We start from the raw sequence: 13,847 nt of genomic DNA, 5'->3' as shown, positions 1-13,847 counted from the left end.
GCATGCCTGAAAGAATTGGTGCAGAAGACAATGGCCAGGATCTCACCTTCAGAGAGGAGGCCCAGAGCTTGACCACTGTGAAGTTCCATTTAATCTCTGACCTAAGTGGTTCAGAGCTGGTTTACAAAGGACCCTCTGACCGTGATGCTATTAAATAATTGACGTTCCTCTCTCAATCTCCACCAAGAATGTTGAATTATCTTGTTTAGGGTTGAAATGTCAAAAACAAGGCAGGATAGGGGCACCTGGGTGGCTCAGTCAGTTGAGCGTCCGACTTCAGCTCAGGTCATGATCTCACACTCCGTGAGTTCGAGCCCGGCATCGGGTTCTGTGCTGACAGCTCAGGGCCTGGAGCCTGCTTCGGATTCTGTGTCTCCCTCTCTCTCTGCCCCTCCCCTGCTCATGCTCTGTCTCTCTCTGTCTCAAAAATAAATAGAAACATTTTAAAAAATTAAAAAAAAAAAAAAACAAGGCAGGGTAAAGGACAGTGGAGGGGAAGTAGGAGAAGTAGCTAAAGTTTGTACTTGTATTTCTGGATTTTCTACCTCCTGCCTCCTAGATTAGCCCTAAAGTCAATTCACGGAGGAAAAAAGAGGGGGACAATATCCGTCTCTGAGTATTTTTTATATTTAATTTACATACCGCATTGAACACTTTCTTTCTCTCTTCAGTTTTTCAGAACCCTTCAGGCATATCTTAAGGGAAGAGGTCTTGATCTTGGGAGATTTCCGAACACTTTCTCCATGAATGAGAATCCCAGACCCCTCTCTTTCCAATCAGAACTTCTTGCTTCTGCATTTGCAGATTATGAGGAGCAGAAAAACTCCTTTCCTAATTACATCAAAGGCTGAATGTTTCCTCTGAACACAGGTAAGTTATCCCTTTATTCCCAGGATCTGTCCAATTATAACAACTCAGTCATAAAGAGATTTTGAAAGTATTTATTTGAAAAAATGATTTTATTTCCTCATAGAAATATGTGCTCAGTTCTGATGATACTCATCACCGTTAATATTTGGATTTGGTTCATGTATTTCGCTGCCTGGTTTTAAAAAGAAATGAAAGTTGGGGCGCCTGGGTGGCTTGGCCGGTTAAGCGTCCGACTTCGGCTCAGGTCATGATCTCACGGTCCGTGGGTTCGAGCCCCGCATCGGGCTCTGTGCTGACAGCTCAGAGCCTGGAGCCTGTTTCAGATTCTGTGTCTCCCTCTCTCTCTCTGCCCCTCCCCTGTTCATGCTCTGTCTCTCTCTGTCTCAAAAGTAAATAAACGTTAAAAAATTAAAAAAAAAAAAAGGAAAAAAAGAAATGAAAGTTTATAATTTTATAAGCATAGTTTTCTGGGAAGAGATATATTAAAATAGAATGATCACTCTTTTTTTTTTAAACTTAAAGTAGTCTGTATGCCCAACGTGGGGTTTAACTCACAACCCCGAGGTTAAAAGTCACCTGCTGTATGAACTGAACCTTCCAGGTGCCCCTAGAATTATCACTCTTAATAGGATTAGTAAATATAGTGGAATATCACACACTTTTACCTATCTTTTTTGAATACCAGGTCATATAGCTAGTTATGTGGAAATCGTATACAAAGAAATAAGGTGGGGCATCTGGGTGTCTCAGTTGGTTAAAAACATCTAACTCTTGATTTCGGCTCAGGTCTTGATCTCACAGTTCATGAGATCGAGACTGGATTCAAGCTCTGAGCTGTCTGCTTGGATTTTTCTCTCTCTCCCTCTCTCTCTCTCTCTCTCTCTCTGCTCCTCCCCTACCCTCTCAAAATAAATAAATAAACTTTAAAAATGTCAAATTGTGCAGTTGGATTTAATAGAAAGAAAAGTTAAAAAAATTGTCTTCTTGGAAAAAAGTAATAAACATATATTTGAGCTTGAACTTCCTCACCTAAAGAAAAAAAAAGTAAAATATTGTAAAGATGGCACTTTCCTCATGGAAAAAAATTAGAAATTTATTTATGTTTAAAATTTGTGTTTTATTATTCTTTTTTTTTTTTGAGAGAGAGAGAGAGAGAGTGAGAGAGAGAGAGCACACATGCGCAAGCAAGCAGGAAAGGAGAAGAGAGAGAGAGTGAGAGGGAGAGGATCTCAAGCAGGCTCACGCCCAGTGTGGAGCATGACAGTGAGATCATGAGCTGAGCCGAAATCAAGAGTTGGTCACTTAACCAACTGAGCCCCCCAGGCGCCCCTATTCTTATTACTTGAGCTTTCCTATCAAATAAATATTTACCATTGAGGAAAAAGAAACAACAAACAGGTATGGTGTACTCCAAGAAAACACAATGTGATTCTAGTCTATTAACTTTTCGTTTGGCTAAATAATAAAGGGAACTGAATCATGATTAAAATCCACTCCCATTCTTCCAATGGGCAGGGATGAAATTGTGAGGAACATACATACTATTGCTGTACTTTATTGTGTATGGGAAAGCATTTTGATTATTAGTTCCTTTAAATGTGATGATTTTTTTAAATAATGATTGTTATTCTAAATGGAAGATGCAATTTACTATGTGGCATATGTGCTTGAAAGCTCTTACAATGAGAAAATGAAATAGAATGAACAGGAAGCCATTATGGAAGGGTTACCTTGACTAATATTCACTCTTGGGCCCTAGGCTATTAAACACTAAAGTAAAGAATAGTTATTAATATCACAGTATCTGCTTTAGTATGAGACAGAATTGCTTGCAATCTGGTTGTGAGCCTTAGTTTCTTCATTTATAAATCGCAGACACTGATCTCTAACTCAGATACTATCAGAGAAAATATCAAATAAATAGTGTCATGTGAGCATGGAATGAGGTAATGTTTAAGGGCAGGAAACGGAAAAAACACCAAGTTGGTAGTATTGTAATGTGATGGGAACTTTTCAACTTTGTGAGAGAAGTTAAGCTTCTATTAGGAGAATATTTCAATTTTTTTTAACGTTTATTTATTTTTGAGACAGAGAGAGACAGAGCATGACTGGGGGAGGGTCAGAGAGAGGGAGACACAGAATCTGAAACAGGCTCCAGGCTCTGAGCTGTCAGCACAGAGCCCGACGCGGGACTCGAACCCACAGACCGTGAGATCATGACCTGAGCCGAAGTCAGACGCTTAACCGACTGAGCCACCCAGGAGCCCCAGGAGAATATTTCATAATTACATGCGCTCCTTTCCTAACATCTCTGATTAGAAAAGAAAAACAAAAAGAGTCTTTGTTGAAATATGTTGCCCTTTGGGTCATTGTGTTGCTTGAAGAGTCTTCACTTTCTATTTCATGATAACATTTTCTTGTTCTTTCAGGTGTCTGGCTATTTTAAAACTACAGATCAAGCTTCTCATCAGAAAAATTCAATCATGGTCATGGCTAAACCTTTTCCCCCTCCATTTTTGTCAATTTATAATGGTTTTATTCTACATTTCCAGATTTACATATAAATGGGTCGAGCTTTGGGACATATGTGACTTATGTGCATATTTTTGGAGTCTTTTTTCCATTCTATAAACCATAAACATCAATGTAGAGCACTGGACATATTTCTAAGAGTTACAAAAATACTGTAGAGTCCAAAGAGATGATGATCTTTCAAATTACCTTTCCTTTAAGCTTGTCTTTCAAGCTTGTGTGCTTATTACATTTTTTTAATGTTTATTTATTTTTGAAGGAGAGAGATACAAAGTATGAGCGAGGGAGGGGAGGAGAGAGAGAGACACAGAATAATGATACAGGAAAAGCAGCTATTCCAAATGAAAATATGAGAGTCAGAATATTTCAGCCTAAGTTGGTGGAGAGAGGAGAATGTCAGTTGGTTGTAAAAAAGGGGACCTGTTTCTACTCCAGGCTCCAGGCTCTGAGCTGTCTGTACGGAGCGCGACTCGGGGCTCGAACTCACGGACCCCACAGACCATAAGACTATGACCTGAACCAAAGTCAGACCTTTAACCGACTGAGCCACCCAGGTGCCCCTATCAATAAACATTTTTTACTGGAAAGGGACTCTGCTCATTTTTAGTATCGTTCATTATATATAATAGAGATTTGGGCTTAAAATTGCTCTTTTTCCTGAGAAGAAGCTGCATTCCCACATTCAGCATATGCCACTGAAAGACCTCACAATGTTTGTTTCACACCAAGGGAGAGGAAGTGATAAATATCCACAGTTAAGTTGAAATGGAAAGCAAAGGCACTGGGAATTCTAGGAGTTGCTAGAGTCTTTAGGAAATGTTCCTTGCCATCGTTCAGAGGTGGACATTGTGTTACACCAAATATCCCAGCTGCACTCAGCTCTGGTTCTTCTGCACACACAGCTTTTTAAGAATGGCGAGTGGAAACAGGTGGAGTAGAAACAGGTCCCTTTTTTACAACCAACTGACCTTCTCCTCTCTCCACCAGCTTAGGCTGAAATATTCTGACTCTCATATTTTCATTTGGGATAGCTGCTTTTCCTGTATCATTATGGAGAGCCACATCATTTTCTCTGTGATTCTTGAAAAACGAACGTTATACTAGAATGCAGAAACATTGGCATCCTAGGAACATTAGTCTGTACCTTTCACGATAGTCTTCTGTGGCTTTCTTGTGGATGATTGATACTGAATATCAATAATAAAATATTTATGGAAAAATAGATTTCTGCATCTGGTTTAATCTGTTCTGTTTTAACTAGTTGTGTGTGTGTGTGTGTGTGTGTGTGTGTGTGTGTTTTCTCTGGAGGGTTGTGAGGTCTTTGGGAGCAGAGATCATATCTAAGCCATTTTTATTTCTCCAGCACCTAGCACAATGCTCTACATGTAGCGAGTGTTTAATATGTGTCGAACTGAAGGTGTGCTATTGTGCTATTATATGGTAATAGAAGCTGCTTCTAGTTTATATCAAGATTATGGGGTTTTTTTTAGCGTTTAAATTTTTTTTAAGTTTATTTCTTTATTTTGAGAGAGAAAGAACGTGAGCAGAGGAGGGGCAGAGAGAGAGAGAGTGTGAGGGAGAATCCCAAGCAAGTTCTGTGCTGTCAGAGCAGAACCCAATGTGGGGCTTGATCTCACGAACCATGAGATTATGACCTGAGCCCAAATCAAGAGTTGGGTGCTTAATTGACTGAGCCAGCCAGCTGCCCCTGTGTTTAACCATTTAAAAGATAGAACTAGGGGCACCTGGGTGGCTCAGTCAGTTAAGCATCTAACTCTTGATTTAGACTCAGGTCATGATCTCAGGGTGGTGAGATCAAGCCCTGTGTTGGGCTGCGCACTAGGTTTGGAGCCTGCTGAAGGTTCTCTCTCTCTCCCTATACCTCTCCCACTGCCCCCCTATTCACATTCACTCTTTCTCTCACTCACTAAAAAAATAAGTAAAAATAAAAGACATAAGTAATTACTGACAATGAGCTATTCCTCATAAAAAATAAAGTATTAAAATAAAGGGTAGAGTAGTAAGGAGTGTTGTACCACCCTCTAGTTCCACTCAAGTAGCAGTGACTGGTTTTCCTTTCCTTTTACCAGCCCTCTTCTGGGTGTCAGTACTGCCACAAAGGGAATACTTATTAATTTCAGGGCCTTGAAAAGGAAGAGCATCCACATGGACTTTTAACTATGAGCCTGCAAAGTCTCAAGGCAGGAGCATGCATCCTTCTGCTGGAAAACTCACATTGGGAGATAGCTGTTGATGGATGACCTACACTCCATACTGACTGGAGTTTCTTGGTGGTGATGCCATTGGCCATTGGGGAAGGACAAGTCTCCACTTGTATGACCATTTAGCACACCTGGTCCTCAGACATTGTATGTCAGTCATTTCCCCACCCCTACCCTATTATTTTGACAACCAAAACTTCCCTACACACATTTCTAAAAGCCCACTTGGGAAGTGATTTTTTTCTTGGCTGAGAACCATTGCTAGGTAAACAGCAGAAATGTCATGTTTCTTCCAGTGAAATTCAATGCTTTGCAAGTGATCCAGGCTCTCCGGGGCCCATGGTAATTCTCTACATAGTCCTCTGACAGCCTTTCAACACTGACTCTGCTCCTCTTTAATGAGTCCCACATTCCCAGGCCATGACCTGTTGTCCCCTACCCCAGAACTAGGGTAGTCAAGAACTGTTAAGAGGGGCGCCTGGGTGGCTCAGTCGGTTAAGCGTCCGACTTCGGCTCAGGTCATGACCTCACGGTCTGTGAGTTCAAGCCCCGCGTTGGGTTCTGTGCTGACAGCTCAGAGCCTGGAGCCTGCTTCAGATTCTGTGTCTCCCTCTCTCTCTGACCCTCTCCTGTTCATGCTCTGTCTCTCTGTCTCAAAAATAAATAAACATTAAAAAATTAAAAAAAAAAAAGAACTGTTAAGAGTGTGACTTCTAAGTCACACTTAGAAGTGTGACTTGTAAACCGCACACTATCCTACTACAGTTTCACAGATTCTAATAGACACATGAGACCCCTGGGTCTGAGGCAGCACATTTTATTACTCATGGTGCTGCAGGCAGCATGAGTTGTACATCCACATTGGTTCTCCTTATACCCGAAGTATCATGGGAGCCACATGGAGGTGAATCCAAGCACCTGCTGCACATGAGTGTGTTTGTGCTGAGGAACCCCAAACTTAGGATATCCCCACTTTTATATGGGGCTACTAGCAAACATGCCCAATCTTTGCCCCAGATGGAAGCATTATATCTATTGCACTGGCCAGAAAACAAATCTGTCCTCTATCACAGAGAAAGACAATATGTCTGTCTTTCAAGGTTGTTTGTTCTACAGACATCTTTGGAAATATAGCCCAGATTGAAAGTTGTCAAAAACTTTTGCAGAAAAGTGAGAGAACTATGGAAAAATTGTCTCCCCAAAAGGGTCACATCCCATTGTGGTTCGACCCCTTGAAAAGGAGAAAGGATGGAGTCATCTCCTCCCTGTGTACTCTTAATTCTACTGTCATGGCACCCATTCAATGTTCTGCTTCCTTCAGACATTCCATTTTGATTCCTCAAAAATCAGAAAGTCTGAAAAGTTTCTTCTTGCTATTTTTATTACCGCTGTAACAATTTCACTTCTTCTCAAAGTAATGCGGATGCCTCTGACTCACCAGGGTACAAATCACTTTCAAGGAAGTGGATAAAAGAAAAACAGAAAGATTACAATTTTAAGATATATTGCTACAATGTGACCTGTAAAAGAACTTTCATGTCAACAAGGTGTTCCATAGCAGTGTTAAAAACCAAATTCAAATTTTAAAGTAGATTTTAAAGATTTTATTGGATTTATTCAATGAACCATGAATTGGGCATCATCTAACAAATAGAAAGGAGCTCCAAAGAGCTGTACAAAATGAAAGACTTTGTAGCTAGAAGAAGGTGGGACAAGGAAGTCACCAAGCAGAGAGTGGATTGTTTGTGGCAAGGTCACTTCCCTTTAGGGGACAGCAGAGGTCTATCATGCAGTGAGGTCTATTACCTCACTAGTGTTGACCATGTAATTCCAGATTGACCACTCCTAAGAGAGGTTGAAACTGCAACTAAATTATGTATTAAGTCTTGGTTCCTGATGTGGTTTTAGCACAAGTGATTTTGGGTCTGTTGTCTCTTTAATAACTGCATAAAAACTATCCTTTTATCTCTTTCTCCTTGTTCCCTATTCTCCCCCAACATGAATGGATAGCTGCACAACTATTATTCCATATTCCAGGCAGGTGATAGTAAAACAACCTAGTCTAAGCCATCTGGGTCTTAGTAGAGAATTCTCCTTATGAGGTACCATCTTTCTTGCCTTTGACTCCCTTCTTTTCCCCTAGGAGAGTTAGGACCAGAGTTTTGACTTCTTAGATGCAGTTCCCTGACTGCTGGGAGAAGGCAGGGAGAATTTCCCTACAAGTGATTTTTGTTGAGTTCCTTAATCCAACCTTTCCTACTAGCCCCCATATTTTACACCCAGGTAGAGTCCTGAGGATCCTTCATCATGAGAAAGTGATGATTTCTAGCTGTGAGATTTTTTCCCCTCTTATCTAGAAGTCTTGGGGTCACAGCTGTCATTCTGACCTTCTGTTCTTATCCTCATCTAGATTGTACCAAAGAGGTACCAATGGCTAAGTGATAGGCTCCCTGTAACCTGTCTCTAACCTTAGCTTTATATCGAGCTTCATTGTCTGTACCTAAACACTCTTGCTCATTTCTAAGGTACTCTCAATTCCACCCAGTTTAATTCATAAACGTGTTTTAAGCACAGATTACTAGAATTCACAAAGATGCATCAGGTAGTACTGTTCTCAAGATGTTGACAGACAGTGTGTCTAGAATAGGACAGCAGAGAAATATTTATAACACAAGGTAAAATATAAACCACAGGAGTGTTCAGCAAGTGAAGAATAGTTCCATTGAGGGGAGGACATATGTCATATTAATTCCAACGCATGGGATTTGGGGTCAGATAGATCAGGGTTCACATCCTGGCTCTGCTACTTATTAGATATAGGACTTTGGCATTAATAATAGCAACATCCTCTGGTGCCTGGGTGGTCAGCTATTAAGCCCAGCTCTTGATCTCAGCTCAGGTAATGATCTCACAGTTTGTGGGATTAACACCCCCCCACCACCACCACCACCACTCCCACCGGCAGCAGGGGGAGCCTGCTTGGAATTCTCTCTTCCTTTCTCTCTGCCACTCCCTCACCCCCACCCCGGCACAAGCACGAGTTTGTTCGCTCTCTCTCAAAATAGATAGATAGATGATAGATAGATAGATAGATAGATAAAAATAAAATGAAAGCAACATCCGTTTTTAAGGATTATTTTGAGCTATGTATGTAATATGCATAAGCCAGTACATGACCTATAGTAAATGGGCAAGAGTGTGTAGTAACCACATCAAGCATTTGATTCTTTCTAAAAGTTTGACTGTTAAGAAAAGAAAACTTGGGTGGGAGTGATAGGTGGAACGTGAAGTCCCGATAAACTTACTTACAGACTGAGGAGCCCTGAGGAAAGGGAGAGTTTGAGAATTTGTGGAAGACGGGAAAACTAATGGTGGAGGAGATGAGACTCAGAGCACAAATTGGGAGAGGACTTTAGCTTTCTGTGGCAGGAGAAAAATGGAAAATGAAACATACACGTGGCAGTGCAGTTGGTTAAATCAAGAAAATAATGCACCAGAGAAAAGATCAAATTAATTTAAAGAACAAACATTCATAAAAGGAAGCGGATTAGGAGAATGAAGAATTGAGGGAAACGATCTAGATTAAGGAACATTTCTTTCAAGCATTTTTTTTTTTTTTTTTTTTTTTTAGACTCCCTAACCCTCTTAAACAATACATTTGAGCCAGGGCAGCAGGCGAGGACCCGAGCGGCCGGCTCCGCCCCTCTCTCGCCTCGAAGGCTGCCGGACCATATGCGCCTGCGGAACCTGAGCGCAGCGGCTGCGGCGCAGGCCGGGCCCGTTTCTCAGGAGGACGCCGGGTCGCTTTTCTCGCGCCCGGGAGCTGGGTAAAATCTAGGAAGTCTCGCTTTTTCCGGTTCTCTGTCCTGGTTCTTGTTGCTGCGTATTCGCACCCCGAAGCAGGAATGTCGGGTTTCAGCCCAGAGCTCATCGACTACCTGGAAGGGAAGATCTCCTTTGAGGAGTTCGAAAGGCGGAGAGAAGAGAGAAAAACCCGCGAGAAGAAAGTGAGGCGATGGCCAGGCCAGGATGCCCCTCACTGTCGTGTCGCCCTAATGCAGCTAGATGTGGGGGACCCAGACGACCCCATTCGCTGTGATGGAGCGGGCCGGGACTTCCTAGCAGCTTCTTTCCCTTCTTACCCAAATGCGGGTTCTCACCTCTCATCCCTGTGTTAATCTCCTCTTAAAAAATATCTCCCACCAAAAAGCTTGTCTTTGTGGTAACCTCTTCTCTGTCTCTCTTCCCTCCTCCCCCACCCCCCTCCTCCCCCACCCCCCTCCTCCCCTACCCCGTCAGTGTTTCTGATTCTAGTAGTTTTGCCACCGATTCTTTTTGTGTTCGGGTGAGCAACTCACCTCTCTTCTTTAGGCCTCAGTTTACTTTTAAACCGAGGGGTTCGAGCTCCCATTTCTGAGGAGTCTCCCAGTGGTGTGATGTAATCTTCCACAAGAAAGCGAGTTTTCTTTTCTGATAAAAATCTTCACTCATATTTTTTGATACTTTAGAATATCTGAACTTTACATATCCTTTCACTTATAAGAAGTCCGAGGGAAAACAAATATCGCACTCCTTGAAATTGGTGGATTCGTTCCTAATTCATGCACCTAATAAAGACCCATCTCTTTTCATTTAAAAAGCTAGGATATACTGTGTAGATTCATGAAATAATCCAGATGTAGTAAATTATTTTTTACAAGTGACTGATTCAGACAGTCATGAGGGATGAGACTATGAAATGCTTTGACAGTATTCAAACTTATGCAAAGCTCAAGTTTTAAAGAAATAGAAAATGAGGCAAGTGCCCTATTCCCATCTGTAGAGAACTAAATCTGCATTATTTTTTGGAATTATTAATTTTCAATCACAGAGTGTTCAGGAAAAAGGAAAGTTATCAGTTGAAGAAAATCCACATGACTCTGAAGTTCCATCATCATCAGGAATTGACTCCAGCAAATCGCAGGACAATGAGGTCAATGAAGGTATGTTAAAATCATTTGCTACTTGCATTAAATGTTACGAGTACCTAATAATTTAATGAAAACATTGTTTTTTCATTGCAGTGGTATTCTGGATTATCTAGTTTGTCAGTAGCATAATAATAGTGCATGGCATATAATAGGTGCTCAATAAATATTTGATGAGGTTTTGAATATGGTGATGGTTAGTTTTGTGGGTTATTTTTGTGGAAAAGTATTTCAAATTGACATCAGTATTTGGGAGCCTTTGTAGAGTGACTGTTTTTTAAACTGGCCCTTTTGGTTACTAATATTTCCAGACTATACTCCCCCAATGGTAATGATTTATGCTTCTAAACAAAGTAGCTTCCAAACCACTGCATTAGTCATAGGAGTTAAGATAAAAAAAATGCCAGTGTGGAAGTCCAGTTGGCTGCCCCAGATGGGTCCTTACACACAGTATAGATTTCTTGGTATGCTGCCTCGTTCGAGAATCCAGTCCTCAGCTCTGCAAGTGCAGATACCAGATTTGGTTAGTCCCATCTAATTACAGCCATCAGAGTCTAATTGATGAACTAGTTTGCAAATTCATTAATTTCCAGTGATTGACATATACCTTCCTCGTGAACAGAATACTGATAATAGTTCATAGTATCCATGTACCCATGACAAGTTATGTGGGATACTGAAATGTCAATTAGAATGTAGCTTTGTGTATAGTATCTGAATGAGAACTAAATTAAACTTTCTAGTTCTAGGGGGTAGAAGTAGAGGCTAGTTCTTTTCCCTGTGAATAACTCTTTTTACACGGAGTTTACATGCAGAAAACCAGCTTTATTCCTGCCTCCTTGGACCAAGTGGAGGTTTCTATTGCTGATAGAAAACTACGAGTAATTTTTGTATATTAACCTTGTATCCAGGAACCTTGCTTAATTCATGTATTCTGGCCGTATGTATGTATATTCTTTTGATCTTCTGTGTACATATTCTTACATTTATTTAGGATGTTCACAATTCTTGAAGCTGGTCATTATGACTTTTTAAGAATGATTACTTATTTGTTCAGAATATGTGGGTTTTTAAAAATTTTTGTCCTTCGTCAAACATATTAACTATCTTGTCTATCCAGCATCTTTGGGATTTGACGTATTTCATGTAAGTGAATAAGCTTGCAAGTTTTTTAATACAATTATGTAAAATTATATAAAATGTATAGAAAATTTTAACTGTTTCATTGGAGTTTTTCTAAAATATGTTACATGTCTCTGCTTTAACTGTAACTTAAGCATTACATGATCATTTAAGGTTATCATTATGAACTTGCAAAAATTATTGTACTATAGTGGCATCCTCAGATAAAAATGAATTATGTCATATTATTTTGTTCCTGAAATGATAATACTATTTTAATAATAGCATCTATTAAGCTTTTACTGTATCCTGGGCATTATTCTAAGTGCATATATATAAAAACTCACCTCATCCTTAGGGTAAGCCTAAAGCAGACATTATTATTATGGTACTGTATTTATTTATCTATCTATTTATTTAAATGGTACAACCACTATTTATGTATGTTTATGTGTATGTATGTATGCATATAAGCTCTGCACTCAGCATGGGGCTTGAACTCCCAACCCCAAGATCAAGAGTTCTTTGGTCTTTCTGACATTATTATTTAAAAAAAAATTTTTTTTAATCTTTATTTATTTTTGAGAGAGAGAGTACAAGTGGGGGAGGAACAGACTAGGGAGACACAGAATCTGAAGTAGGCTCCAGGCTCCGAGGTGTCAGCATAGAGTCCGATGTGAGGCTCGAACTCACGAACCATGAGATCATGACCTGAGCCAAAGTCAGACGCTTAACCGACTGAGCCACCCAAATGCCCCTGTCAGACATTATTATTAACCTCTTTTACAAATGAGGAAACTGAGGTTCAGAGAGCTTCAGTAATTTACCCAAGGTTATACAGTTGGTGATAATTGGAGATGAAGTTTGAAATCAGACAGCTTGACTCTAGAGGCCTTATCTTTAATCACTATGCTATGCCACCTGGTGTGTACCATCAGCCTTGTTTAGTTTTTAGGTCTGTGTCTTACAGTTCTTTTATTTTTTTTCCCTCTCTGCTTTTAAGTGTTAACTATGTACATTTCTGATTTCCCACTTAATTCTCCTGTACATCTTAATGAGGCCTAAAGGTTGAGTCAGCAGTTCCTACAGAGTAAAATATATGACTTTGTAACAGATTTCTTCTTTGGGTTATGTTTTGGAATGTTTGTTCTCTACTTTTACTTCCAGAAAATACTGGATTATTTTTTTTCCCTTTTGACTACCGAGTGTTCTAATGGGTTTTTGTTTGTTGGCAATCTCCATGTGTCTTTCTTCAGGAGAAACGTCAGATGGAGTCAGTAAATCAGTTCACAAGGTCTTTGCTTCCATGCTTGGAGAGAATGAAGATGATGAGGAGGAAGAGGAAGAAGAAGAAGAAGAGGAAGAAGAAACACCTGAGCAACCCACTGCAGGCGATGTGTTTGTATTGGAGATGGTTCTCAATCGTGAAACCAAGAAGATGATGAAAGTAAATAATTTATTTTAGTCTTTATAAACATAATGTAAAAATGTGACATAGTAATTGAAAAAGAAATCTTTAAATTATACGTATATTTGGAAAGAATTCAAACTGTAAAAAAGGAAATATCATGAGACAACTGTTACGTTTCTTTTTTTTTTTCTTTTTATTTATTTTGAGAGAGAGAGAGAGCCTGTAAACATGAGCAGGGAAGGGACAGAAACAGAGGATCCGAAACAGGCCAGTGAGATCATGACCTGAGCTGAAACCAAGAGTCAGACGCTTAACTGACTGAGTCACCTACTTTCTTATGTTTCACCATAGAGATTTTTTAAAATGTAAAAACTTAATTATTGCATGTGTCAAAATATGCTATAGTTTTGCTATTAAAAGTTCCATATTATAACTTTTTAACCAACTTTCTTCTGAGTAGATAAATTAGAAGGAAGGAGGATCTTCAGTAGGTTATAAGTTTAGCGGCACATAAATCCATTTTGCAACATCAGGTTCTACATTTGTTATTATTCTAGTTAGTAATTAATACTTCTTGACCACTTTGATTTTTACTTTCTTTATATACTTCACTGTGGTTTGAACTTTCTACTGTAGGAAGTTTGTTTTAGTTTTCTGAGGTGTTCCTTTTTGGAGAATGTTATACAATATTTCTTTTTCTTCTTGAGATTAGTTTTAGACGTT

General features: G+C 39.8%; 2 protein-coding genes across 4 annotated transcripts in view; both read left to right on the top strand.

Annotated features, from left to right (window-relative positions):
• The window catches only part of CC1H2orf66 (chromosome C1 C2orf66 homolog), a 39,479-nt gene extending 35,829 nt beyond the window's left edge, over nucleotides 1-3,650 (top strand). For 2 of the 3 annotated variants that reach the window (XM_027054119.2, XM_027054112.2), the window contains 2 exons: nucleotides 672-870; nucleotides 3,300-3,650. In XM_027054119.2, coding sequence (XP_026909920.1) covers nucleotides 672-851 — 180 coding nt within the window. In that variant the 3' untranslated portion in view covers nucleotides 852-870; nucleotides 3,300-3,650. Of the gene's footprint in view, nucleotides 1-671; nucleotides 871-3,299 lie in introns of those variants that run through there. The other variant, XR_008295505.1, reaches the window with a different exon arrangement.
• Nucleotides 3,651-9,423: 5,773 nt separating this feature from the next.
• The window catches only part of GTF3C3 (general transcription factor IIIC subunit 3), a 38,912-nt gene continuing 34,488 nt past the window's right edge, over nucleotides 9,424-13,847 (top strand). The window contains exons 1-3 of the mRNA XM_015077939.3: nucleotides 9,424-9,631; nucleotides 10,495-10,606; nucleotides 12,970-13,160. Of these exons, the coding sequence (XP_014933425.2) occupies nucleotides 9,530-9,631; nucleotides 10,495-10,606; nucleotides 12,970-13,160 (405 nt within the window). The 5' untranslated portion in view covers nucleotides 9,424-9,529. The remainder of the gene's footprint in view (nucleotides 9,632-10,494; nucleotides 10,607-12,969; nucleotides 13,161-13,847) is intronic.

Source organism: Acinonyx jubatus, chromosome C1 (genome assembly GCF_027475565.1).
Source record: "Acinonyx jubatus isolate Ajub_Pintada_27869175 chromosome C1, VMU_Ajub_asm_v1.0, whole genome shotgun sequence".
NCBI lineage: Eukaryota > Metazoa > Chordata > Mammalia > Carnivora > Felidae > Acinonyx > Acinonyx jubatus.
Note: the sequence above shows the minus strand (reverse complement) of the source record. Positions and strands in the feature narration are given on the sequence as shown.